The sequence below is a fragment of the Ornithorhynchus anatinus genome, chromosome 5, assembly GCF_004115215.2.
Source record: "Ornithorhynchus anatinus isolate Pmale09 chromosome 5, mOrnAna1.pri.v4, whole genome shotgun sequence".
NCBI lineage: Eukaryota > Metazoa > Chordata > Mammalia > Monotremata > Ornithorhynchidae > Ornithorhynchus > Ornithorhynchus anatinus.
This window is the reverse complement of record NC_041732.1, coordinates 21519528-21546020: the sequence shown is the minus strand read 5'-3', so window position 1 is coordinate 21546020 and position 26493 is coordinate 21519528. Positions and strand designations below refer to the sequence as shown.

The window sequence follows — 26493 nt, the reverse complement described above, 5'->3', positions numbered from 1 at the left end:
CAGTATTGCTTAGCACTCTCTCTCGTCCCACCCTACCCCGTCCCTCGCTTAGCGATCCCTCTTACCCTGCCCGTTTCTCTTAGCGCTCTCTCTCTCATCCCACCCTGACCCCCTTGTCTCGTTCATTCTATCTGTAACTTATTTATTTATATGAATGTCTCTCTCCCTCTCTAGACTGTTAGCTCGTGGGCAGGGACTGTGTCTGTTTTTGTACTGTACTATCCCAAGCACTTAGTACAGTGCTCTGCACACGGTAAGCACTCAGTAAATACGACTGAATGAATGAATGAATGAATGAAGTCGGAAGGAGAACAGGTATCTAATCCCCATTTTGCAGATGAGTGGACTGAAGCACACAGAAGTGAAGTGATTTGCCCATGGTCACCCAGCATGCAGGTGGTGGAGCTTGGATTAGACTGCACAGATGCTAGTACCATCTGCCCCCTGCCCCCTCCCCCCACCTCCCCAACCCCGCACTCCACTTCTTGTGCTCAGTAGGGTTGGGGACTCACAACTTGTCTCCTTTCCTCCCAGCTCTCCGCTGGACTTGGATCTTTCCTGGTTGGCACAAAGGATTAATAGGAGTAGTTTTCACAATACCTCCATCAGTGGATTCTGCTTCATCTGTGTCTTCCACCCGGGATGGGGCAGAAGTGTCTGTGGGGGTCGTAACTGCTCCACTTTCCAAAGGCTCAGCTTGGTCAGTCTCTTCTCCCGAGGCCAAGGCCGTGGAGGCCTCGACTTCCAAATGAGGCTCTTCAGGACCCTGGGTCGGGGGCCCCATTTCAGCCTCTGGAACACCGCTGCTGACGGCCTGATCTGGTCCGGCCCCTGAGGCAACTGGGGAGGACCCAGTGGGGACCTCGCTGCTCACTTCAGGGGCCCCACTGGACCCGGATCCCCCCGACGACTCCAGGCCTACATTGCTGGTCTCCCCGCTGACTTCATAGGCGGAGGTTGGCTCTCCGCTCTCCTCGGGCACCGTAGCTGTGGAGGTTTCTCCGCTCCCCCACGGGGAAGCTGAGGTCTGTCCTCTTGGGTCCGAAGCCGACGGAGTCTCTCCGCTGATGCTGGGCAGACCCGACGTGTCTCCACTCTCCTCGGGAAGGCCGGAGGCTTCCACCCCAGGCTCTGGAGTGGTTGATGTCCCGATTTCAGGGAACGTGGGCGTCTCCCCACTTGCCAGGCCAGATGCAGAGTCCTGTCCACTGGAATCAAAGAGCGGGGAGCGGGTGACTGGGGGGCCTCCCCAGAGCTCCTGGGAAACGGTCGGGGCGGCCCCTGACTCCGTGACGTCTGCAGTGACCAAGGTGAGGTCGGGAAAACCTGAGCCTGCCCCGCTAGCGCTAGTGGTGGCAGAAGTTTCTCCGCTCACGTCGGTGATGCCAGAAAAGTCCCCGCTGAAATGTGGCCCACTGGGAGGCTCCCCGCTGGGCCCTGCCACACCTGACCCCGTGACCCCAGACTGTTCTCCAGAGCTCTCCCTCTCTCCTGAGAGGGTAGCACTGATTTCCCAAACCCCCGATGACTCTCCTCCGGCCTCTTGGGCTGGGGAAGCCTGGGTCACAGCTTCCACCGGCGTGCTGTCCACTAGGGAGATGGTAGGAAGACCGGTGACAAGTGCACTAGGGTCATACCCCCCAGATAGCAGGCCGCTCCCCAGCTCGACTCCTGAGGGCTCCCCGCTGACCTCGCCGGGCCTCCCGCTCGATTCTGGAGCTCCTGAGGTCAGTCCACTAAATTCCAGGGTTTCGGGAGATTGTCCACTAATGTCGCCTGCTCCAGAGGGGCCTCCTGAGAGCTCTACGTCTCCGGAGGGAAATCCGCTGACTTCCACGGACCCTAAACCTTCTTCTTTTTCCCGAAACGAAGTAGGAGTCACTTCGACCAAACTGGTGTCAATAAAGGTGATGCCAGAAGCCTCTCCACTCCCCTCCACGGGGCCAGAGCTCAGTCCACTGATATCACCCACCCCGCTGGCACCGGGAACCCTGGTTGGCTGTCCACTGGGATCAAACACTCCAGATGCTTCACCACTGAGATCGGGCACCACCCCAGATGGCCGCCCGCTGCCATAGATGACTTTGGAAGTTTCTCCACTGAGGTCAGTTTCCCCACTGACCTCAGGCACCCCGGACGATTGTCCGCTGTGATCCAGAACTCCAGGTGACTCTTCGTCAAGATTAGGTATGCCAGTTGGCTGCCCACTGCCATAGAACATGCCAGATGCTTCTCCACTGACATCGGGTACCTCAGAGGGTTGCCCACTGCCAAAGAAGACTCCGGAACTTTCACCACTGATATCAGGCACACCAGACGGCTGTCCGCTGCCATAGAAGACTCCGGATACGTCTCCACTGACATCGGGTACTCCAGATGGCCGTCCGCTGCCATAGAAGACTCCAGATGCATCTCCGCTGACATCGGGGACACCAGATGGCTGTCCACTGCCATAAGAGACTCCAGATGCTTCTCCACTGACATCGGGTACCCCAGAGGGTTGCCCACTGCCAAAGAAGACTCCGGAACTTTCACCACTGACATCAGGCACACCAGATGGCAGTCCGCTGCCATAGAAGACTCCAGATACGTCTCCACTGACATCGGGCACACCAGATGGCCGTCCGCTGCCATAGAGGACTCCGGATACATCTCCGCTGACATCGGGCGCACCAGATGGCCGTCCGCTGCCATAGAAGACTCCGGATGCGTCTCCACTGACATCGGGCACACCAGATGGCTGTCCGCTGCCATAGAAGACTCCAGATGCATCTCCACTGACATCGGCCGCTCCAGATGGCCGTCCGCTGCCATAGAAGACTCCAGATGCTTCTCCGCTGACCTCCGGCACACCAGATGGCGTTCCACTTCCATAGAAGACTCCAGATGCTTCTCCGCTGACATCGGGCACGCCAGATGGCTGACCACTGCCGTAGAAGACACCAGATATGTCTCCACTGACATCAGGAAGTCCAGAAGGCAGGCCACTCAGATCAAATGGACCAGGTGCTTCCCCACTGGCATCAGGATGGCCAGAGGCCTGTCCACTGGCGCTGAACAGTCCGGATGTCTCCCCACTGCCATCGGGTAGCCCTGAGCCTTGCCCACTAGCCCCCACTCCAGAAGCCAGGCCGGTCACCCCCCCACTAATGTCCCATTCACCCAAGGCACTTCCTGACGCCTCTCCTACCCTCCCCTGCCCCTCCAGTTCACTTGCAGCGGTGGCCGTGACGATCTCAACCAAGGTGGTGTTCACCAGAGAGACAGTTGGAAACCCAGAGGGAAACCCGCTGAAATCAGGCAGACCAGAGGAGGGGCCGCTCCCAAAGTCATCCCCAGAGTGTTCGCCACTCACTCCAGAGGGCAGACCGCTCGCTTCTGGAGCATGGCCACTCCCAAGCTCTCCGGAAGGCAGGCCGCCCAGGTCCCCGGATCCCGAAGCTAATCCCGAAAGGCCTTCTTCCCCAGACGGCAACCCTCCGAGCTCCGGGACCCCCGAGGGCTCCCCGCTGACATCTACGTCCCCGGAAGCCAAGCCGCTCCCGCCGGGTAGTCCAGACCCTATGCCCGAGGAGGGCTCGCCGCTGGAATCCAGGTCTACGGAGGGCAGCCCGCCCACACCGCTCCCCGAGGGCTGCCCGCTGGCTTCCAACCCTCCGGACGCCTCTCCCGACACGACGTCTCCACTGGCCACGGGGGCACCCGATGCCTCTCCGGACGCTGAGGCCTCTCCGCTGCTGGGCTCCAGGCCGGACCCCGAGGCAGAAGCGCCACCGGCAGAGGGCTGCCCACTGACTTCTGGTGTCGAGCTGGTGGGCGGCCAGGCCGATGGACTCACTTAGGGACAGGAAGAAAGAGAGGATGAGGGTTCAGAGGCAGGACTGATGAGGTGGTCAGAAACACTGGACTCCAGAATGGGGACTATAAATAAGGCACTTTTCTAGGGACCTCTGAGCCTTTAGACTGAAAGCTCACTGTGGGCAGGGAATGGGTCTGTTATATTGTTATATTGTACTCTCCCAAGCACTTTATAATAATAATCAAAATAATAATAATGATTATGGTATTTGTTAAGTGCTTACTATGTGCCAAGCACTGTTCTAAGGGATGGGGTAGATACAAGGTAATCAGGTTGGACACAGTCTCTGTCCCACGTGGGACTCACAGTCTTAATCCCCAAGGAGGGTACTGGTCTACTCGCTCTCCCTGGAATTTTCCTCTGGGCCACGCCGCCTCCTGTGACCTCTCCCCGATCCCCCCTCCAAGATGGCAGTGGGGATGAAATTGTTCCCAGGGCCCAGAGTAGGGCGGGTCCCGCTCACTGTCTCAGGGTTGGAAAGGGTTTTCCAGCTCAGGGCTTTTCTGAAGGGCTGACCTGAGAGTAGGGTTGTGTCTGTTGGGAAGAATTCTGGGGCCCACTCTGTCTCATTCTCCGGTCCAGTGGTAAAGGCCAATTCCACAGTTGTCTCCTCTCCCGATGGGATGCCCTCCACTCCTGGCAACACCTGGGGGGTGATAAGGTCCTCTTCCAAGTAGGACGGTGGGGTGATCCCTTCACCCTCCTCTAGAGCTGGCACAGCTGAAATGGAGAAACTCGGTGAAGGTCCCTTCCTCCTTCTGCTCCTCCTCACCCTGTTCCTTCTCCTGATACTCCTCATTCTCTTCTTCTCTTTCTTATTCCTCCTCCTCCTCTTCTTCCTTCTCCTTCTTTTTTTCCTCCTTCTTTTCCTCTCCTTCTACTTCCCCACTCTCCTTTTCCTTCTCCTCCTCCACCTTCTCATTCCTTTCAGCCCGTCCTTCTTCCGCTCTCCTCCTGCTCTTCTCCCTCCTCCTCTTCCTCTTCTCCCTCCTCTTCCTCTTCTCCCTCCTCTTCCTCCTCTTTCTCCTTGCCTTCCTCTTCTATTCCTTCTCCTCCTCTTCATTCCTTTCATCCCTCCCTTCTTCCCCTCTCCTCCTCCTCTTCTTCCTCTCCATCCTCCCTCTCCTCCCACCCCCACTTCCCATCCCCTTCCTTCCCTCTTCCTTCCCTCACCCTAGTCGATCTTCAGGACCATGTATTGAATATCAACTGGGTCTAAAGCACCATAATAAGCATTTCCCTTGTGCAGAGTGAAGTTCTGAATACTTATTGTGTGCAGAGGGCAGTACTGGTTACCTACTGTGTGCAGGACACTGTATTAAGGGTCTACTGTGTGCAGAGCACTGTATTAGGTCCTTGGGGAAAACAGAAGGGAGTTCCAGTTTAGTGGGAGAAGATGTGTGTCCTTGGGGCCTGAGTTTTTGGGAGTCCTTCCTGTTCCTTGGCCAAATATGATGGAATGAATGAAGTCCCCTGGTTCTTCTGGGGACTTCCCTGATGTTATCCTCTTCCCGCTAGCTTGGACCCTAAGCATCCTGGACCTATGTCCCGGGGTCCTCCTGGGAGCCAGCCTTGGGGATCAGTTCTGCTTCCCAGGGACCACGAGAGACAGCTGTAGCCTCCACCGAGAGAGGGGAGGTCAAACCAAATGAGAAAAGGGGAAGGAGGGTAGGACCCTTGTATTGCACTCTCCCAAGCGCTTAGTCCAATGCTCTGCACACAGTAAGCATTCAATAAATACCCTTAATCGATTGATTGATTGACTGTGGGTCCAGAGCTGGTGCCGGGGTCCTGGAGGGTTGCTGAGAGGGACTCCCACTGTGGGGAGAGGTGGGGAAGGGAGGGTTTCAGGCCAGACTTTCCCCCAGGGCCGTGCCCGGTTGGCTGTCAGGTGAAAGGGTGGGAGGAGATGAAGGGGGGGGCAGGGCCGGCCGTGTACCTCGGAAGCAGAAGGCTTGGTAGCGGGACAGGGGGTGGGGCAGTCCCGTCTGGTTGGGGTGCAGGTAGACCGTCCTGACGCCGGGCTCGTCTCCCCCACAGGCGGGACGAGGGGTGACGATGGGGTAGCGGACGCTGCCGTCGGCCAGCCAGCCCGCCTGGCACTGGTCCAGACCCTGGCGCCAAGCGGCGTAGAGGTGCCCCGTGGAGGCCAGGGTGGCGTTGTGCTCTTTGCAGTAGGCCAGGGCTTCCGGGAAGGTGAACTGCTCGGGGCGGGTGGCAAGAAACACCTCACCTGGGGGGACCGGAGTGGGTAGAGACAGACAGCTGGTGAGTTCCCCGCCCCTGGCACCGGGTACCTGGGCTATGCAGAGTGGTCCCTAGCATACTGCCCTCCCTCCCACAGACACACACACACAGTCACACACACACAGCCACTCACACACGTACCCACATACATACTCACACATGCACACACATATACCACACATATTCACACATATGCCCACACACAAACCTGTACCCGTATCACACACGTATGTACACACACACACACACTCACAAGCTTCTACACATTCATACACATACCTACACAAACTCACATGCTTCTACATACACACACACACACACACACACACATAAACAAGTCCTCCTACAGTCACACACAATGATGCATATGCATACATTGATACACACATTCTCTCAGAAATAAAACATTCTATAAAATGACTCCTCAAAACACCCCTCCCTTATTCACCCCTTCACCTCACCCATAACCCCAGGGCCAGGGCTCATTTGCACCCAAAGAGGCCCCAGGGTGGATTATGTAGCTTTATAGTTAAAATCTGCAGTGACTTTGTATGGCAGCGTTATTGTCATTATGACTAATGACATCCCCTGGCCAGATGCACGGTCAAAGCCGGTTTATTGGAAAGAAAAGCCGCTACTCTACCTCTGCAGAGAGCTTCGATGCTCTCAGAATCTAAAGCGGCTCAAAATCTAAATTATCAGTGTAATCATTACCATTGTTACTAGAACGGCAAGTCCAGAGATGTGAGGATGTTGAAATGTCAAACCTAGAGGTGTCAAGGCTTCCAACGGCCAGTTCCATGGTTGATGTGTGAACATGTATGTGTGTGGGCATGGGTGTGAGTACGTGTAGCGTATGGTTGGGCACGTTCACGTGTGAGTTTGTATGTGGGTGTACGTGTGTGCCTGGCTATGCAGTGGCCTGAAAAGAACCTCTACCCACCTAGGCACCTCCCACCACCCTGCATGGAGCACCCAGACCAAAGATCGCAGCCAGAGTGCTCAGCGCAAAGCACCAGCAGAGAATGCCCAGCGCAGGAGTCTAGCACAGAGTGTCCAGCGCAGAACACCCAACTCCTGAACACAGAATGCCTAACACAGAGCACCCAGCACCGTGTCCAGCACAAGAGTATCCTGCCCGGAATGCCCAGCACAGAGCAATTTAGCATAGAATACCCAATACAGAGTGCCCAGCAGAGAGCACTCAGCACATAGAACCCGGCACGGAATGTCCAATACAGAGCCCCAGCAGAGAGCACCCAGAAGAAACTGCCTAGCACAGAGCGCCCAGCACAGAAAGTCCAATACAGAGCCCCAGCAGAGAGCACCCAGCAGAAAGTGCCTAGCACAGAACACCCAGCACAAAATACTCAGCCCAGAGTGTCTAGCCCTGAATGCCCAGCACAAATGTCCAGTCCAGCATGTCCAGCCCAGAGCACTTAGCACAGAGCGCTCAGTAGAGAGGGCTCAGCACAGAGTGTTCAGCCTAGGGTGCCCAGTACAGAGCTCTAAGCCCAGAGTGTCCAGAATGGAACATCCACTTTGGAGCATCCATCATAGACAGAGAACCTGGGCTCTGAAAAGGCCAAGAGAGGGGTGTGTTTGGCACCAATTTTCACTTTCTTTCCAGCCCGGAAAACTCCAAGGAAGGGAAGTGGCCATGCCAGAGCCAGGTGAGATTTCTCCAGGGGACCGAGGGCAGGGCCCCTGCCTTGGGGCTGGGGAGCCCAGGAGTGGGCAGGGTAGAGGAGGGTCAGGGGGTGGGCAGTGCTGGGGGCCCGTACCCCGCAGCCGGTCAATGTAGCAGTACACATCGTAGGTCTCGGACGGGGGCCTGAGCCCATAGGTCCTGACTCCTGGGCTGCTGTTCTTGTTGCCCACACACTGATTCCGGGGGTTGACGATGGGGTACCTGCAGGAGAGAGGAGGAGGAGGGGCACCTCAGGCCTTGCGTGGGGGCAGGGGGAGGTGGCTGCGAGGTGGGGAGAGGTACCCAGCTTGAGTACCAGCACCCAGCTGCCCTGGGTTTAGGTGAGGATCCCGGGCCTGGTCGCTGGGAAAAAATTATGCCTAATCTGAGGGCGCTGATTCTGTACCCTCATCCTCAAGCACCTCCCTGCCTCCGCACTAGGGCACATCTCCAGGGGCTAGGGGAGGGTGGGGAAGGGGAGGGAGCCAGCCCTCCCCACAGCCCCTACTGCACCCGGTTGCTCCCTAGTGGCAGCGGCAGTGGAGTCTTAGGGACGGGGGGCAGGCATACATCTATCAGCCGTGGACCCCTCGGGCTTCTGACATCCTGGAGACTGGGCCCTGTCCAGTCAGCCGGTGCTCACCAGAGACTGGGAGTATCAGGGTGGAGGTGGAGAAGGGGCTGCTTCAGACACCCGGGCCCACCCACCCCTTCCCCATCCCGTTTCCACCGTCTGCTGCTGCCGATTGCCGGGACTGGTGGGCCCTGTCACCCAGAAGGGGCTGCCCTTGGAGGGTTTTGGACAGAGTGTTCCCAGAGTGCTGACCCCTTTGCTGGAAGGGGGAAGGGACTGGAGCTTTCCTCAGCAAAGGCCCCAGTGACTGGGTGGGGGCAATGGGGCTGTTTCCCCCAGAGTTCCCAGCTGAGGCGGTGAAGCCACAGTTTGACCCATAGCTGTTTGGCCTGGGCGCCCAATCTTTGCCACCCCCTGCCCCAGCTACAGATCTCCCACACAACTTGGGAGCTTCCCAGAGGGGCAGAAGAAAGGTGAGTTTCCTGAGAGGGAATGAAAGAGTTCAAATCTTTCTGACCTGTTAACTCTTCCAAGCTAGCTTGCTCCTTCCCCTTTCATCCCTTCATCTGAGCCCAAAAGGCAAGACTGTAACTCTGCTACACCATCTCTATCCTGCCCAAGGGCAGGGGCTGGACACCCAGCCAAGGGATGGGGTCAGAGCCCGGGGAGTGAAGGGGAATGGAGGATTTAAGAGACTAGACTATAAACACCTCGGGGGAATAACGTCTTCACTCTCCTTTGGGCCTCAAAGTTTCACAGCTCAGGTACTCCCGTCAGAGGGAGCTGAGTGAAGGAGCCCATGTCCAGTCAGGGTCAGGAGGTGCTCAAGCAGTCAGGGGGCTCGGTCAGGCAGGGGGTGCTCAGTAGGTCAGGGGGGTACTCAGGGGGCTCAATCAGTCAGGGGGCGCTCAGTCAGTCAGGGAAGCTCAGTCGGTCAGATAGGGGGCTCCGGCAGTCAGGGACCAGTCAGTCAGGCAGAGCACCCAGTCAGAGGGCACCCAGTCGGGCAAGGGCCACTCAGTCAGTCAGGGAGCTCAGTCGGTCTAAGGGACAGTCAGTCCATCAGGGGACACTCAGTCGGTTGGCCGGGTCCATCAGGGGACACTCAGTCGGTTGGCCGGTGAGGGGGCTCCATCAGGGAGCTCAGTCAGTCATGGGTCACTCAGTCAGGGGGCACTTAGGGGGCTCAATCAATCAGGGGGCTCAGTCAGGCAGGGGACACTCAACCAGCCAGGGGGTGCACAGTCGTTCATTCAATAGCATTCACTGAGCGCTTACTATGTGCAGAGCACTGCACTAAGCGCTTGGAATGTACAATTTAGCAATGGAATCCACCAAGGGGCATTCAGTCAGGGAGAACTCAGTCATTCAAGGGGAACTCAGTTGGGGTGTTTAGTTAATCAGGGGCATTCATCAAAGGGCACTCTTTCAGTCAGTGGACACTCAGTCAGTTAGGAAGTGCTCATTCAGTCAGGAATGCTCAGTCTATCATGGTGCACTCAATCAAGTCAGGGAAGCTCGGTCCGTCAGGGGGCTCAGTCAGGGGGCACTCAGTCTAGGTGCCCAATCAGAGGGCACTCAGTCAGGGAAACTCAGTCTGTCAGGGGGCATTTAGTCAGGGGAGCACACCGTCTGTCAGAGGGTACTGGGCCAGAGAGGGGACACTTAGGGAAGCTCTGAGAGTCAGGCAGCTCAGTTAACACTCTTGTCCCTGTGAAGGTCAAAAGTCAGAGTTAACTGATAAAGATCCATGGGCCCAATGCCACTGGCAAGGAATGAACCCATCATGGTGCCCCTCTCTGACTCAGACAGCCCAGAGAGGGAGCAGATATGCCCTGCACCCGTTCTCCTAACAATATGGGAGAGAAATCTCCCCCCGAAACACCATCACTACATGGCACATCATCTCTCAGTACCCATCTAGGCTGCCTGGCTCTCAGGTCCAGCTGTTCCAGGGCCCGGGAAGGGCCGGGGCTGAGGACGTTGGGAGGTGGATGGCACAGGAAGGGGAAGAAGTCGCAGAGCTGGGAACTCACCTGACCGTCTGATCCCGCAGCCAGCCAGCGTCGCACTGCTCGTAGCCGGCCTCGTAGGCCGCCTGGAGCTGTTCTGGCGTGGCAATGACCGCCCCCGTGGCCAGGCAGGCTCGCTGAGCCTCCTCGTAGGTGAGGGCATAGCGGGAGGAGGTTGGCCGGTAGTGGAACACAACTCCTGCGGGGAGAGAGAGACAGGGCTGAGGAGAGCAGTCAGTGGGAGCCAGGGTGGGGGGCGGGGGCAGCGGCTGTCTATTACCCCTCTAAGTCAACCTTGCAGATAGAAGGCAGAGAACTACCAGTCCACACCCTTTCCCTAGCCTTTCCTACACTAAGTAGAGCTCCAGCTGCGAAGTCCAGCAAGGAGTCATCACTGCTACCTGAAGATATTCAGTTGCGTCATGGACCATCATTTTCGATTTTAGTAAAATGTTTACTCAGTGAATTGCTTTCAGAACCCGTTCTGTCTTCAGAGGCTTGACCAGAAGATCTGAGACCCAGACTTTCTTTCCCCTGTTGTAGGCAGCCCAAGGGAATGCCGGGTTTAGCCCGAAGAGTTGGGGAAGAGCTACTTTTTCCCGTTCCATTTGTAAGGGCTTGGAGTGGTTCCTGCAGACTTTTTCTCGGCCTCTCAGCTGTGTGCTCAACATCCTTGGGCGGCTTCCCTGGGACTCCAGCGAAGGGTTGTGGTGAGTTGGTGTGGGGTGGGGGTTAGGAGGAGAAAAGAGCAAGAAATGGAAGTTTGGGCCCTAACCTGGGCCATTCCCGATGGAGGGCCAGGGAGCTCAGTGCAGACAGTCAGCCTGGGTCCAGTGAGTCTGTGACTGACCCAGACCAGATTGTTCGAGCCTTCAGGGAGCGGGACTGTCCTCCCCTCGCCCTTGAGCTGGGCCTGGGCTGGACTACGGGGCTGGGAATGGGAGGGCCCCAGTCCCTGAGCACTTTTTTGAGTGCTCCAGCTTGGACTTGTGAATGAATTCCACTGACTTTGCGACTACAAAATATGATTGCGATGGAGCACCAAAATGAATTTGGGAATCTACTTAAGTAGCCTGGCTACCTCCCCCTTTGCCCACAAGGGCTTTCTAAAATCATCAGGTTCTTCAGGACAAACCCCAAACTCTTCTGGCTCCAGTTTTCCAGGGAGTTGTGGCAGAGGTAGGGTGGGAGGAGAGGGAAGAGGGGAGAGTTAGGCAGAGTATCTATTGATTATGGTTGGAGAAAGTAGGTCTCCCTGAGCCCCCGCCTACCCTAAGGCCCTGACCAATGGAGGGAGTTGGGCGGTTGCAGGGAGGGTAGTGTGGCAGTGGCGAGGGTGAGACGTGAGGGCAGGACACCCAGAGAAGGGCCGAGGCTTGAGGCCGAACAATCAGCAGGATGGGGCAGTGGTCAGAGCAGAGGATTACGTAGACTCACCGGTGGGTGGGAGGGGCTCCCCGGGGGCTGGGCCGGCTCCGGGGCCCGCCGTTGCACCCACAATCAGGTCCTCCTCTGTGAAGGCCTTGGCGGTGTCCAGCTCAGGTGTGGCGGTGGCATCTCTGGTGGGAGAAGGGCCGCCGGGTGCTGTGACTTCCTCGGGGATGGCCCACAGGGTGGGGGCCTCTCCCGTCCTGTTCTCCAGTTCTGAGAAGGCCGTTCCGAGGGCCTCCGTGAAGTCCCCGCTGGGTGCTGGGCCGGTGGGGGTGATGTCCACAGGCTCCAGGGTGACCACGTTGCCCTGGGCCTCCTTCGCTTCCGTGGCGTTGGGAACCAGGTGTATCTCCACCTCGGGCCAGAACAGCGTCTGGACCGTGACATCCTCTTCTTCTCCAGTCCCTTCAGTGAAGTTCTCCGGGGTAAGACCAACCAAGTCATCGCCTGGGCAGGGACAAGCACACCGACACTGGTTCTTGGGGGCGCCGAGGGCGTACCCACTCTTCAAGGGGCCCCCGTGCTCCGGGTCATGTAGCTGTCTCTCTGGCCCCCTTCCCTGTCTACCCCTGGGCAACGCCGTACCCGTGTCTGTGTGCCACGGTGGCAGGCAGAAGCCACATTAAAGCCGTAAAGCGGGGCAGGTGGGCATGGGTTTGGGCAGAGGGTCCCAGACTGAGGGGAGGGGTCGGTGTCTGCTGCCCCATGACCCCAGGCTAGAAAAGGCAGCGGATGTTGCCAGGGTAGGTGTAGCCAAGAGGTCAGAAGAGGGAGGATGAACCATCCTTCAACTGGGGCTGAGTGGAGTCTGTCTAATGTGAGGGCCGGAGAAGAATCGTGGCCTAATGGAAATAATTGTGGTATTAGTTAGACACTATGTGCCAGGAACAGTAATAAACACTGGGTTGGATTCAAGCAAATTGGGTTGGACATAGTCCCTGTCCCACATGGAGCTCACAGTCTTAATCTCCATTTTACAGATGAGGCTACCGAGGAACAGAGAAGTGAAGTGACTCGCCCAAGGTCACACAGCGAACAAGTGGCAGAGCACAGGATAGGGAGTCAGAAGACCCAAGTTCTAATTCCAGCTCCAACTCCACCATTTGCCTGCTGTGGGACCTGGGGCAGGCCACTTAACTGACCTGTGCCTCGGTTTCCTCATCTGTAAAATGGGGATTAAGTACACGTACTCCTCCCTAATGTCGTAAGCCCCAGATGGGTCATGGGCCGAATCAGATCTGATTGAATTATATCTGCCACAAAGCTTAGCACACAGTAAGCGCTTAACAAATTATTGGGGGCTGGAAAGATCTGTCTTTTAGGGTGCTCTGGTATTGGGATTCCTTGAGGGGACCTCAGAAATCAACCTAGATAAGCCTGTTGCCCGTCTCCCAGTATTCTCCAGCCCGGTCCTCTAAAACAGCTCCTTCACCCCGACTTCCACCGTTGGGTGTCCTGGCAGGTAGTGCTGAAAGTGGAGTAAGGAAAGGAGGGAATGACTTGGGGCAGGTGGGGCAGGCGTCTGAAGGCGGGGGCGGACCTGGACCCTCTCTCTGCCTTCTGCCCCCATCCCAACCTCCCCCTCCCAGTCCCCAGGGATGCCCACACCTACCCGTGTAGCAGGCGGCATCGTAGCGGGAGGAGGGGTCAGGGTAGCCCGTCTGGTTGGCGTGTAAGTACACGGTCCTCACCCCCACCAGGTTGCCCCCACAGGTGGGCCGCGCCTTGGTGATGGGGTAGCGCACGCTGCGATCGGCCAGCCAACCGGCGCTGCACACATCCAGCCCGCCCTGCCAGGCCAGGTAAAGCTGCCCCGTGGAGGCCAGCTGGGCCCCCTGCCGCCGACACTCCTCAGCCGCCTCCTGGAAGGTGAACTTCTCCTCCCTCGTGGCGTAGAACACTTGCCCTGGGAAACAACCCGAGTGAGACTCTCCCGCTGTCCCTTTCCCTGTTCCCTGATCTCCCTTCCACCCCCAAGTGCCCACTCTTACAGTTCCCGGGACTCCCCCAACCAGGAGCACCCGAGCACCCCCAGGCCCCTCCTGTGATCCCCGAAGGGTCGGCCCCTCTCCGTGGCACCTTTCATCTCCTCTGCAAAGCAATAGACGTCGTAGGTCTCATTGGTGTCTCGGATGCCATAGGTCCTCACGCCGGGGAACTCATCCTTGTCCCCGTAGCATTCCTCCCGGGGGCTGTGGATGGGGTACCTGGTGGCCGGGGACAGGGATTGGGTGGGCGTAAGCGGGGATGACGTCAGAGGTCAGCGAGGAAAGCCATTGCCAAAATGGCAGCCACCCAGCACCTTCCAAAGAGGGTGGCTGCCCGGGACCCCCCAGAATGGTTAGCCCTCAGGCACCTCCCAGAGATGGAAGTCTCTGGGGAACTAACTACCAAAGGTGGTGGCCACCTGGGGCCTTCCAAAGATGGTGACCACATAGGACATTCCAATATATTCTCACCACTGCCCTTCAATCAATCAATCAATCAATCAATCAATCGTATTTATCGAGCACTTACTAGGTGCAGAGCATTGTGCTTGGGAAAGTACAACACAGCGATAACTGGGGTCTGGGAGGCAAGCTGCTCAAAGGCATGGCTCATTATGTTGCGTTGTGCTCTGTTGTGTTATGTGGTGGGTGGCGTGTTTAGTGTAATGGGATGGCATCATGATGATGTCATATGGACCAGGAGGAGGAGAAGGTCAAATGTCTGAAGCAGATCCTGAGTATAAGGGGAGGCCTTGGTGTTGCTTAACTGTGGTCAATGTTTCTGTCAATCCAAAGGTCATCAACCAATCAATGACTGCTATTTATTGAGCCCTTACTTTGTGCAGAGCACTGTGCTAAGTGCCTGGGAGAGTACAATACCACAGAACTGGTAGACTTGTTTCCTGGACACAAGGAATTTACAGTCCCTAGGGGGAGTCATTCATTAAAATAAATTAAGGATATGTACATAAGTGCTGTGGGACAGAGGGTGGGATGAATAAAAGGGTGCAAGTCCAAGGGGAAGAACGATGCAGAAGGGAGTGGGAGAAGAAGAAATGAGGGTTTGATGGGGGAAGCCCTCTTAGAGGAGATGGGCATCTAAATGGTCATATTAGAGGTTAGCAAGGAAACTGCAGGGAGCTTCATGTGGGACGGGGACAGTATCCAACCTGATTAACATGTATCTACCCCAGCATTTAGAACAGAGCTGGATGCATAGTGAGCACTGAACAAATACCATAATAACAAGAAAAGGAAAAACCACATGTTCCAGAGAAAGCAAAGGGGCTAACTCATGACTTCTTTGGACCCGTGTAAGGGGGTGGTCCTGGGCAGAGCCAAGTCCTGAGATGCCCTTGGTAAGAATGAGGAAGGATTAATGCTTCCTCTCCCTCTTTTCCTCCTGAGGCTAGGTGAGTGAGCTTCAAGCTCTAGCTCCACACGGGTCAGAGCTATCCCCTTAATAGGCCAATGGGGAGGTAGGTGAGGGAAGAGGGAGCTGATGATCCATTTTGGAACGTTCCTGGTGTAAACTGGAGCTCCTCTGGGCCGTACTGCAGTCAAGCGGCAGAGCCGAGATTAGCACCCAGGTCCCTTGACTCCCAGACCCGGGGTCTCTCTCCGCTAGGCCACTGTGTCGCTTGTCTTCCCCGGCCGGGTCTCCCCGGCCCACCCACCTGACGGTCTGGTCGGCCAGCCAACCGGCGTCGCACTGATGGAAGCCGTCGTCGTAAGCCGCCTGCAGCTGCTCGGGGGTGGCTATGACGGCATCGTTCTGCAGGCAGGCCTGCTGGGCCGTCTCGAAGTCCAGGGTGTAGCGAGTGGAGATGGCTCTGTAGTGGAACACGATGCCTGGCGCACATACATGCCCGCACACAGACACACACAAACACACACACATACACGTCAGTAAGTGGTTCTTCTGATCTTCACCCAGCTGCCCACGTCAGCACTGTAAGACCCTCTGTCATCCAGAGATGACCGGCAGAGGCAAATGATAACGGTGACCTTCGTTAAGCACTTACTACGTGCCAAGCACTGTAATGAACGTTGGGGTAGTTACAGGACCATCAGGTTGGATGCAGTCCCTGACCCATATAGGGTTCCCGGTCTAAAGGGGAGGGAGAACAGGTATTGAATCCTCATTAGACAGTTGAGGAAACTGGGTCCCTGAGAACTGAAATGACTTGCCCAGGGCCACACAGCAGACAAACGGCAGAGTCAGGATTAGAACCTGGGTCTTTTGACTCCCAGGCCCGTGCTGTTTCCGCGCTATTTCCAGTGGGCCATGTGACTCTTCTGCTGGGCTGGTGGGCCGTCTTTCACAAGCACCCACCTGCCCTGCTTCCCATGGGGCCTTCCCCCAGCCTCCTGGAAGGACCGGACAGAGGTGTGAGATGCGGGGCAGAGGCAGGGCCCCCTCGGAGTGGCTCTCCGGAGCTTCCCGGACGCTGAGGACCTCAGGGCAGGGGGAGGCTGGCCCATGGAGCATGGAGCTGTGGGTGCGAGGGCCGGGCTCACCTTTCACCAAGACCTCCAGTGTAGCCTTGCTATCCTCGATGCCGTGGACGACCTCGCAGCGGTACGTCCCCGAGTCGTTGGAGCGGAGGCTCTGGAGCTCCAGGGTGGCATCGCCGGGGATGGCCGGGTAGTTGGGCAAGGAGACGCGATCCTGGTAGGCACCGTTGACCCGCACGTGCCCTTCGGTGGCCACCAGCAGGACCACCTCCCTCCCGCCCGCCAGGTGGCTCCACTTGACCCGGGGTGAGAGCGGGGGCGTTGAGGGGGCCGTGGTCACGGGGTGCAGGGGGTCGATGAAGTAGCAGGGGATCGAGAGGGGGTGGCCCAGGGAGACCTGGAGCGGGGACGGTACCGGGATGCTCACGCTCAGCTCGCTGACATGGTCTGCCATCCACCGAAGGGACGAAACAGAGGAGATGCGGACGGAAGGACAGACAGACAAACACATAGACAGACAGACGGGCAACCGTCAGCTTCTGGCACCTCCTGGCCCCCGGCCCGGCCCGGCCAGGCCGGAGGAGCCGACTTCTTTTGGAGGGCAGCCTGGACTCATGTCAATTCATGAAGTAGAGTCCACTTATACGCCCAGTCAAAGGTCTTGAGACAGTCTGGGGACGGCATCTCCCACCCACCTTTGGGGGAACAAAGGGGTCCCAACAGCAGGTCTGGAAGGGGGCACCGGTGAGGGTGGGACTGAGAGGGGATCTGGGGTGGGTCTCTGACTGGAGCTTTTTGGTCGAACGATCATACCAGAAAGGAGTGGGAGCGTGTCCCTGTGTGCAAATGAATACAGTGAGGGCACTAGTGTGAAGCTGTTCGGGAGTGTGTTCAACAAATGCCCCCAACCCTGCAGGCGGAAGGGTCAGAATAAAGCAGAGGGAGCACTTCTTTTCTCAGAGTAGGGTAGGGAGATTGGAATTCAGTCTCTTGGGAAGTTGGGTGGGATGAAGATATGTAGATCCAGGCTGGATCACTAGAGGGAAAGTCAGGGGCAGATAGAAGGCAGTTGGAGTTCTGGGTAGTCATCCCTAACCACGAGGATGGGGGTCCAAGAGGGAATAGTCATATGGACCTTCCCAAGCATCCTGGAGTTACCGCCTAAGACAGAGTTCTGTGCTGGGTTGACCTTGGGGCTGTCAGAGGGATAGAACTGGGACCTCTGGATCGATTGGTGGAGGGGGTGGGGGGTGGAGGTTGGGGGGGTGGGTAGGGGTCAGAGGACTAGAGCAAGGGAACATCTGGAAGTCCCTCGGGGGGCTTGGATGGCAGAGTGACTGAAGCTGGAAGGGGGGAAGGGGGAGGGGGTCAGTGTGGAGAAGGGCCCAGGAGGCCTTACCTGACACTTCCACAGAAATGGCTGCAGTGATGACGCGCAAACTCACAAACACTAAGAGTAAAGTGGTCATAGTTTACCTGGAACAGACAAGACAAGTAGAGGTTGCGCATGAGGCAAGGAGAGAGGTTTTCCAGAGGGGACACCACTCCCCATCCTCACCCGTACCCCCCGCCTCCACCCATCCCAATTCCCCAGTGAGCCATTCCGCTGAATGACCCCATGACTTCGGGCCCTGGGGACAGAAAGCATCCAGCTGGGGTCAGACTGGCAGGCGGGCAGGCCGGCCGGGGCTGGTAGGTGCTCTTTCAAACCAAAATTATTGGCCCCAGGCATAGGGTCAGATGGAGTCGGGACCCCTCAGGTCCGGTTGGGGTCTGGACGGTGCCCTTGAAGCTGACCACTGAGGCCACCTCCTCGCTCCCAGCTCCCAAACCAGCCAACTGTTACCTACGAGCTTTCCAGAAGATGTCACTGTTGACTTAGTTTCCACACTGCAAGACTGTGGCCAGGCCCCAGAGTGGGGATACCGTACCCGTCAATCAAACAATCGCTCAGTGGTATTTATTGAGCACGTACTGTGTGCAGAGCACTGTACTAAAGGCTTGGGAGAGCAAGAAATTGCCACTGGCCCAAAGGCCTAAAATATGTTAGGCAGGGATTCAAAGAAATAAGGCAGCGTGTGGCCAGGAGGACACGGATTCTAATTTCAGCTCCTCTACTTACCGCTGTGCTTCGGTTTCCCTCTTCCGTATAAAGAGGATAAAATATTCATTTACGCACCCACTTAGTCCCTGACCCACATGGGGCGCACAGTCTAAGTCCTGTCTACTTACATTACACTGTACTAAGCACTAAGCACTGTACTAAACAGTATAGTGTTACATTACACTGTACTAAGCACTAAGCACTGTACTAAACAGTATAGTGCTCTGCACACAGTAAATGCTCATTAAATAATAATTAGCATTTGTACTATCTGTTAAACACTCACTATGTGTCAAGTGCTGGAGTAAGTACAAGATAATCAAGTCCCACAGGCGAATCGCAATCTAAGTAAGAGGGTCAGCTGATAGTGAACTCCCATTTTACAGTTGAGGGAACTGAGGCACGGAGAAGTTACGTGACATGCCCAAGATCCCACGGCAGGTACATGGCAGGTCAGGGATGAGAACTCAGGTCCTCTGACTCCCTGATCACACTGCTTCTCTGTTGATACCACTGACTGCTAGTGCTTAATACGGTGCTTAACACATAGTATGCGCTTAACAAATGCCACAGTTCTTATTATTATTACTCTGACCGAAACAGAAATTGGAAATGTGTTCCATGGCACCATCCTGAATTTTTCCTCAGGCTCGTCATCTTCCACTGAGGCTAGTAGCCTCGTCACCCCTGGAGTGAGAAAAGTGCCAGCTTATTGTGGGTGGGGAATGTGTCTGGTGATTGTTATATTGTATTCTCCCAACTGCTTAGTTCGGTGGTCTACATACAAGAAGCACTCGATAAATATGATTGAATTGAACTGAAGTCTCTGGGAGGATGGTGAGGGCCAGGGAGGATGTCGGGGACCGGTTAAAATGTTTGCGGGCTGGAGTCTCCTGGAACCTATCGGCAAGTCTTGAGGGCCTTATACTGGGGTCTGATCCATGGGGTCTGGCCTGGGCCCTCAGGGCATCCAATCACCTGGTTGGACAGTGGACAGTCCGGTTTTCCATCCGTCTGGTACGGATATGGCACCATACGGCTTTATGTCTGGTATTTTAATTCAAAGAGGCCGGGCTCCCTCTGCTTCGTGTCCTGCTGCTGAGTTCTGCAGCTCATGAGCAACGCCTGGGTGGGGCTGGGCCGGGGAAGCTCGAGAGAGGGACGTGACGGTGCTGAAACGAGCGTTGGGGGTTCTTTGGGGGTCCCCCCGGGAAAACACCTAGACTCGGGCAGATCCGGGCCAAATGTCCGGTGTTACATTCCTACGTGGCCCTGCACGCCCAGTGTAATGCCCGCATCCCCCTCACAATTTTTTTTTTAATGGTGTTTGTTAAGCACTTATTATGTGCCAGGCGTTGTTCTAAGCTCTCGTGTAGGTACAAGCTAATCAATTTGGACACAGTCTCTGTCCCACGTGGTGCTGAGTCTTAATCCACATTTTATAGATGAGGGAACTGAGAACCAGAGAAGTGAAGGCCACATGGCAGCCTAATGGGGGAGCCATGATTAGAACCCAGGTCCTTCTGCCTCCCAGGCCCTTGCTCTAGCTACTAGGCCATGCTGCTTCCCTTTGGCGCAGGGGTTTTTTGAATGCGGTCACGGGCCCCGACCCCACCGAGCTTTGAGCCTGACCTGGCCTCAGCTCCTCTGGTTGTTCCCTCCGAGAAGACTGGGGCAGGGTGAGCCTCGTCTCCCTCCCTTCCTCTGCCCGTAGCTCTGGCCTCCCTCATTGCATTTCCTTTCCCCAAGGGCCGCTGGGCTGTGGGCTTTCCCCGGCCCCTGCCACCAGCTCCCCCAAACTCCCCAGATCTCACCAGCGCTTCAGCAAACCGTAGCCTGGCAGAGAAGGGGGCTTAAAGGCAGCAGGGTCGTGGTCCTAGTAGATAGAGCACAGGCCTGGGAGCCAGAAGGACCTGGGTTCTAACCCCCGCTCCCCGACTAGTTTACTGTGTGACCTTGGGCAAAGTTACTTTACTTCTCTGTGCCTCAGTTCCCTCATCTGTAAAATGGGGTTTAAGACCGTGAGCCCCACGTGGGACAGAGACTGTGTCCGACCTGATTAGCTTGTATCTACTCCATTAATTAGAACAGTGCTTGGCACACAGTAAGAGCTTAACAAATACCATGATTATTAATCACTATTATTATTATTATTAGGGACAGACTCCTCTCTGGCAACCCCAGTCATCTGAGTCCCATGTTCTTCCTCCAAAGCTAGCTCCTTCGCTTTCCTTAAAAAAGGGGAAAGAGGCATCCTGGCCCCCTCACCCCCGAACAAGCTCCGCATTGTCTTCCCGGGACTGAGTAGTTTTCTGTTTGGGGCCTGGCTTCCGCTAGCAAATGGGAGGCAAAGGAAAGGGGCCGGAGAGAAAGGTGGGTTGTGTGTGTGTGTGTGTGTGAGTGTGTGTTTATGTATGTGTGTGTGTATGTGTGTGTTTCTGTGTACACACGGGGTGGAGGTAGAACCCAATTTTATTTCCTTTTTTTTCTAAAAGAGCAACTTTGGAACAGAAATATTGTAATAAATATGTGCTTGTCCTGGCGCATGTTTTCTCAGCTGTAAAGAAAATAGGAGAAATGTTCCATTCTGCCTGAGTTCCAAAGCCTCCCAGATTTCACTAACCCCTTTATGCGAGGCCTTCTCCCCTGCCAGGCCCGGGCTCACCGCAGGCCGGGCTCCTCACCACAGGCAGACGGGGGACAGGGCCGCCTTTCTCCATGGAAAATGAGACGTGGCACCAGAGGCCGACCCTGCGCGGACAGGACTGAGCTGGCGGGGCCTGAAGGGGGCAGGGAGGGCAGGGAGGGCAGGGAGGGTGGGGCCAAGGAAACCTACTCTCACCTGAGGGAACCCACCCAGAGGGCTGAGAGGGTGGGGGCAAGTGGGGGGAAGGAGGAAGCTCACGGGAAGAGGGTGGGGGAGAAGGAAGAGAGCATAGTTCAACTTCCCAGCAGCCTCTTGGGAGGGCGAGCACGAAGGTGTCTGCTCATTGCAGGCTGGGGGAGGGATTTGAACGGGAACATCAGGGAAAGGTGTGAGATGGAGGTGAGAGCCAGGAAAATGTGGACACCTCAGTGGGTGGCCTGCCTGGGCAGCCCTGGCCTGCCACTTTCCCAGCACTGGAGGAGAGGCAGCGTGGCCTAGTGGAAAGAGCACCGATCTGGGATTCAGAGGGCCTGGGTTTGAATCCCGGCTCTACCACCTGCCTCTGGGGGACCTTGGACAAGTCCCTTTGCTTCTCTGGGCCTCGGTTTCCTACTCTGTTAAATGGAGATTCCATACCTGTTCTCCAATCAATCAATCGATCAGTGGTTGAACACTTACCGGGTGCAGAGCACTGTACTAATCACTTGAGAAAGTACACTACAACAGAGTTGGTAGTTCTCTTTCCTATTTAGCTGGTGCTTCCTACTACCTGTGAGCCCCATGTGGGACAGGGACTATGTCCAACTTGATTGTCTTGTATCTACCCCAGCACTTAGTACAGTGCTTGGCACACAGTAAGCATTTAACAAATACCGATATTATCGGTGAGAAGTGAGACAGCTGGGCTGATTGGTGTGTGCAATTCCCACTCTGTTCTGGAGGAGGCAAGGGGGGGCGGGCGGGGGATACTTCAAGCGGGAAGACAGGAATGAGATGGGATTTGGAAAACAGGATGTATAGCTTGACTTTGGGCCTCTGTTTTCAGAGCTGCAGGATGGTTTGGGAGCTGTTCTCCTGCTTATTACCTCCCTTTGCTCCGGACTAATCTTGGCCCCAGAGGGGTCCAGTAATAATAATACTAGTAATAACAGTGGTATCTGTTAAGTACTACGTGCCCTAAGCACTGGGATAGACACAAGATAATCAGGTTGGTCACAGTTCCTGTCCTACACGGAGCTCACAGTCTGAGTGGGAGGGAGAACGGGTATTGAATCCCCATTTTACAGATGAGGATTCTGAGGCACAAAGAAGTTCAGTGACTTTCCCAAGGAAAAGAAGCAGAGCTGGGATTTGAACCCAAGTCCTCTGACTTCTGGCTTTTGGGGATCCAGTCTCCCAATCTTGGGTCCCATGTGGCCTCGGCCGCCTATCGTTTCTGGCTCTCCTAGAGCCATCTGAGTCCTCTGACCCCTATCCTCTGGCAGCTCCTTTGGAGACCTAGAGAGAGGAAGGACAGGACCACCCAAAGAACCCTTAGCCCCTGTCCCCTGGGGCTGATGTTGTGATATCCCAGGGAAACCCAGGCACATTTCCATCCTGATCCAACTTCCCTCAACCCAGATCCCTGGCTGGGGATTCCAGTCTCTGAGAGGCAGTGTGACCTAATGGAAAGACCAAGGGTCTGGAGTTAAAGGACCTGGCTTCTAATTCCGGCTCCACCACGTACCTGCTCTATGGCCTTGGGGAATTCACTTCATTTCTCCGTGCCACAGTTCCCTCATCTGCAAAACTGGGATTCAATACCTATTCTCCTACCTAGACTGTGAGCCCCAAGTGGGACTTAATTATCTCATATCCACCCCAGTGCTTGGCACACAATAGGCACTTAACAAATATCATTATTGTTATTATTATTAGGTCTTCCTCGCTCTGGAGAAGCAGGCACCAGGAACCCAGGGTAATCTTCTCCAGCCCTGGCTGGAAAAGCCTCCAGAAACTCGGGTTCTTATCCACCACATGGGGGAAGCACGGGCCCAGAGTTCCCAAGAAGCTTCACCCTCTCCTCAGCGAGGACGGGCGGGAGGAATCTGTCTCCCTAATAAACCGTGATAAACTATCAGCGGCTCCTGAGGGAGTCCTAATGGATAGAGCATGAACCTAGGAGTCAGAAGGTCATGAGTTCTAATTTGGCTCCACCATTTGTCTGCTGTGTGACCTTGGGCAAGTCACTTTGCTTCTCTATGCTTCAGTTACCTCATCTGTAAAATAGGATTAAGATTATGAGCCCCACATGGGACAGGGACTATGTCTAACCCACTTTGCTTGTATTCCCCTCACGGTACTTAATACAATGCCTGGTGTGTAGTAAGCACTTAACAAATACCGCAATTATTATTATTATTATAGTTAATAATCCTTGATGGAAATTTAGAAGGAGAGTTAGAGATGCAGAGGGGCAAGTTAGCGGCGTTAGGTGGTCCATCCCTTACCAGGAGGAGGACAGGATAGGAAGACAACCAGCACACAATTCCTGCAAGTGTCTTGGTGTCACAACTGGAGACCAAATTCTGACTCCGGCCCCTTAATAGTCTAGGGTATGGGCTTATGAGTGGCTGTGTCTGGCTGAGAAATGAGAGTTCCTCAGAAATCCTGGACATCCTTTCTCGCACCCCCAAATCCAGGAAGATGCTTAGTAGCATCCCTACTCACTTGGGGAGTGTCAAACAGCAGCACTTGCTCAGTCAATCAATCAATCGATCATTGGAATTTATTCAGCTCAAGATCTTTGGTGCTGTCTATGCCCCCGGTTAGACCCAGGAACCTGCCAGGAAGGGCCTTTGTGATGTCCAGTTCCAGGGTGGGCAGCATCACTGGGCCTGCTGGAAATGTAAACCAGGCAAAATGCCTCAGAGCCAAACTTCCGCTTTCTATTCCCTTCACAGGTCCCCAAGACCGAGCAAACCTTCCGAGTAAGTTCCCATGGCCGATCAGGGGTACTGGAGAGGGGGTTGTTCTGCACCCAAGGCAGCTTCTGTGACCTGGGGAATCCTCCCAGGACATTCAGGTGCCAACACCTGTCACTGACTCCAGGGAGTTGCATTTGGCTCCAGCCTTGGGTTTGGCTGAACAGAATGGGCTGTGGCTGGGTAGAAATGTGCAGAATTAATGGAGGAGGGGCATCCTGGCTCCTCTCTTTGTCCGGGTCTCAGGTTAGCTCCCCACACAGGGGCCCTCTCTGCCCTCGGGGGAAGGGGCAGAAAGTGTGATCCATGGGGCAGGGAGAGAGGGACGTGGGGAGGGCAGTGGGTGTCACCAAATCCACATTCCCATCTCTTTGGGCAGGATTCCACGTTTTCCACGCCCAGTGTCTGCTCCTTCTCCATAGCAGGCACTCTCGGGTGTGTACGTGACCCACTCTGCCCCAGGCTTCCTCTAGGACAGGAGGAAGGAACCAGGTGGCTGAGCTGGAAGCTGGAGACTACCCTATGACCTGCATTTCATCCCTTTCTGCTTCTAACCGTTTGCCCTTCCTCCTCTCTCTGCAATGACGGGGCCCCACCAGGCCTAACTGACATTAATCAGCCTTGGTTCTGCCCTTTCCTGGGACAGATGTTCAGAAACATGAGGCCACTTTTACCGGCCACTAAGGGGCTCCACTTAGTGCCCTGGAGGGGTCTGCAGGGGTTCATACGTGGCACTTGGTTGGATGATGAATGTGGCTGGGAGTCCCATCACTCCTATACATCCCTTAGTAGAAGGAGTTGATCCACTATGACGCCAGTTGTATGACGCAATCTGACACCCGCTTAGTAATAATAATAATTGTAGTGTTTTTTTAAGTGCTTACTATGTGCCCAGGCATTGAACTAAGCGCTGGAGTTGATACAAGGTAATCAGATGGGACACCAAATAGGACTCACAGTCTCGATCCCCGTTTTAATAGTAATCGTGGTATTTGTTAATACATTTGGTATTTGTACCAGGAACTGTTCTAAGCACTAGGGTGGATGCAAATAAATGGGGTTGGACACAGTCTCGATGCCCATTTTACAGATGAGGTAACTGAGGCGCAGAGCAGTAAAGTGATTTGCCCAAGGTCACGCAGCAGAAAAGTGGCAGAGCCGCGATTAGAACCCATATCCTTCTGACTCCCAGGCCCATGCTCTGTCCACTAAGCCACACTGCTTCTCAAGAAAACACATGTATGGCCCTGGTGGACAGTCTGTGAGCCCACAGTAGGCCTAGGTCCCTTCCTCCCCAGCTTCAAGGGAAGTCCCCCTCCCTGTTCCCTGGCCCTGCCTCTCGGTAGGAACATCAGATGGCCTAGTAAGTTGAACTCAGGTGATAGCAAATCCCGAGGTGCTTGTTTATCAGATTGTCTTGATATATTTCCCTTGATCAACGTGCTGTAGAGGACTAGGAGCCAATCTGCATGGACTCTCAACCGGCTCTTAAGTCAACCTGACCTGGGCTTCTGTTCAGGATTTCTCTTCCCAGTGATTGTCTTCATTCGCTGGAGATGCAACTGGGCGAAGGGGAATTGAACATCAAAAAGAAGCATGGAGTAGTCATTCTGCAAGCACTGCATTTATCCTGTAGAATAGCAATGGCAGTGGCTTTTGCTCTCCTTTTTTTTTTTTATGAAATATGTCAAGTGCTTACTATGTGTCCAACACTGTTTCAAATTCTGTGGTAGGTACAGGTTACTTAGGTAGGACACAATCCCTGGTCTGCATGGGGCTCACCGTCTAACCAATGCTTTCTACCACTGCGGGGGGCTTTCACTCACCATGTGGCTCAAATGAATCTTTCCCACCGGTTTCCTCATCTGCGAAATGGGGATTCGATGCCAGTTCTTCCTCCCACTTAGACTGTGAGCCCCGTGTGGGTCCAGGTGACCTTGGATCTACCATAGTACTTAGTGCCATTGTTAGAACATAGTAAGCGCTTAACAAATATCACAATTATTATTGTCATCGACATTCTCCGTGGGTCAGAAATTACTCAAAGGCATTTGACAACAACACTTGTTACTCGCTTATTATGTGCCAGGCACTGTACTAAGCACTGGAGTAGACACAAGATTATCAGGTTGGAAGAGTCCATGTCCCACATGGGGCTCACAGTCTTAATTCCTATTTTATAGATGAGGTAACTGAAGCCCAGAGAAGTGAAGTGACTTGCCCAAGGTCACACAGCAGATAAGTGGAGGAGCCGGGATTAGTCCCCAAGTCCTCTGCCTCCCAGGTCCGGGTTCTTTCCGTTAGGCCACGCTGCTTCTCTTATTCTCTGATGAATCAGGGCAGAACATTCTGTTTCCTGAAGTATGTCAATCAGGAGACAAGATCCCTGCCCTCAAGGATCTGGAGCCAGCCATCCTTGTGGAGTTTGGTCCTATTGGCTCTTGTCTGTAAGCTTGTTACGGACAGGGAACGAGTCTGCTAATTCTCTTGTGTTGTACTCTCCCAAGTGTTTAGTACGGTG

At 55.2% G+C, this 26493-nt stretch overlaps 1 protein-coding gene across 2 annotated transcripts in view; it reads right to left on the bottom strand.

The window, feature by feature from the left end:
• ACAN (aggrecan) overlaps positions 1-26493 on the bottom strand; it is a 76206-nt gene that overhangs the window by 24047 nt on the left and 25666 nt on the right. For both annotated transcript variants that reach the window (XM_029064290.1, XM_029064291.1), the window contains exons 2-12: positions 17658-17734; positions 16322-16705; positions 15478-15652; positions 13893-14020; positions 13426-13719; positions 11820-12260; positions 10407-10581; positions 7891-8018; positions 5799-6092; positions 4376-4579; positions 601-3837 (exon numbers count right to left, since the gene is read on the bottom strand). In XM_029064290.1, the coding sequence (XP_028920123.1) occupies positions 601-3837; positions 4376-4579; positions 5799-6092; positions 7891-8018; positions 10407-10581; positions 11820-12260; positions 13426-13719; positions 13893-14020; positions 15478-15652; positions 16322-16705; positions 17658-17727 (5530 nt within the window). In that variant the 5' untranslated portion in view covers positions 17728-17734. The remainder of the gene's footprint in view (positions 1-600; positions 3838-4375; positions 4580-5798; positions 6093-7890; positions 8019-10406; positions 10582-11819; positions 12261-13425; positions 13720-13892; positions 14021-15477; positions 15653-16321; positions 16706-17657; positions 17735-26493) is intronic.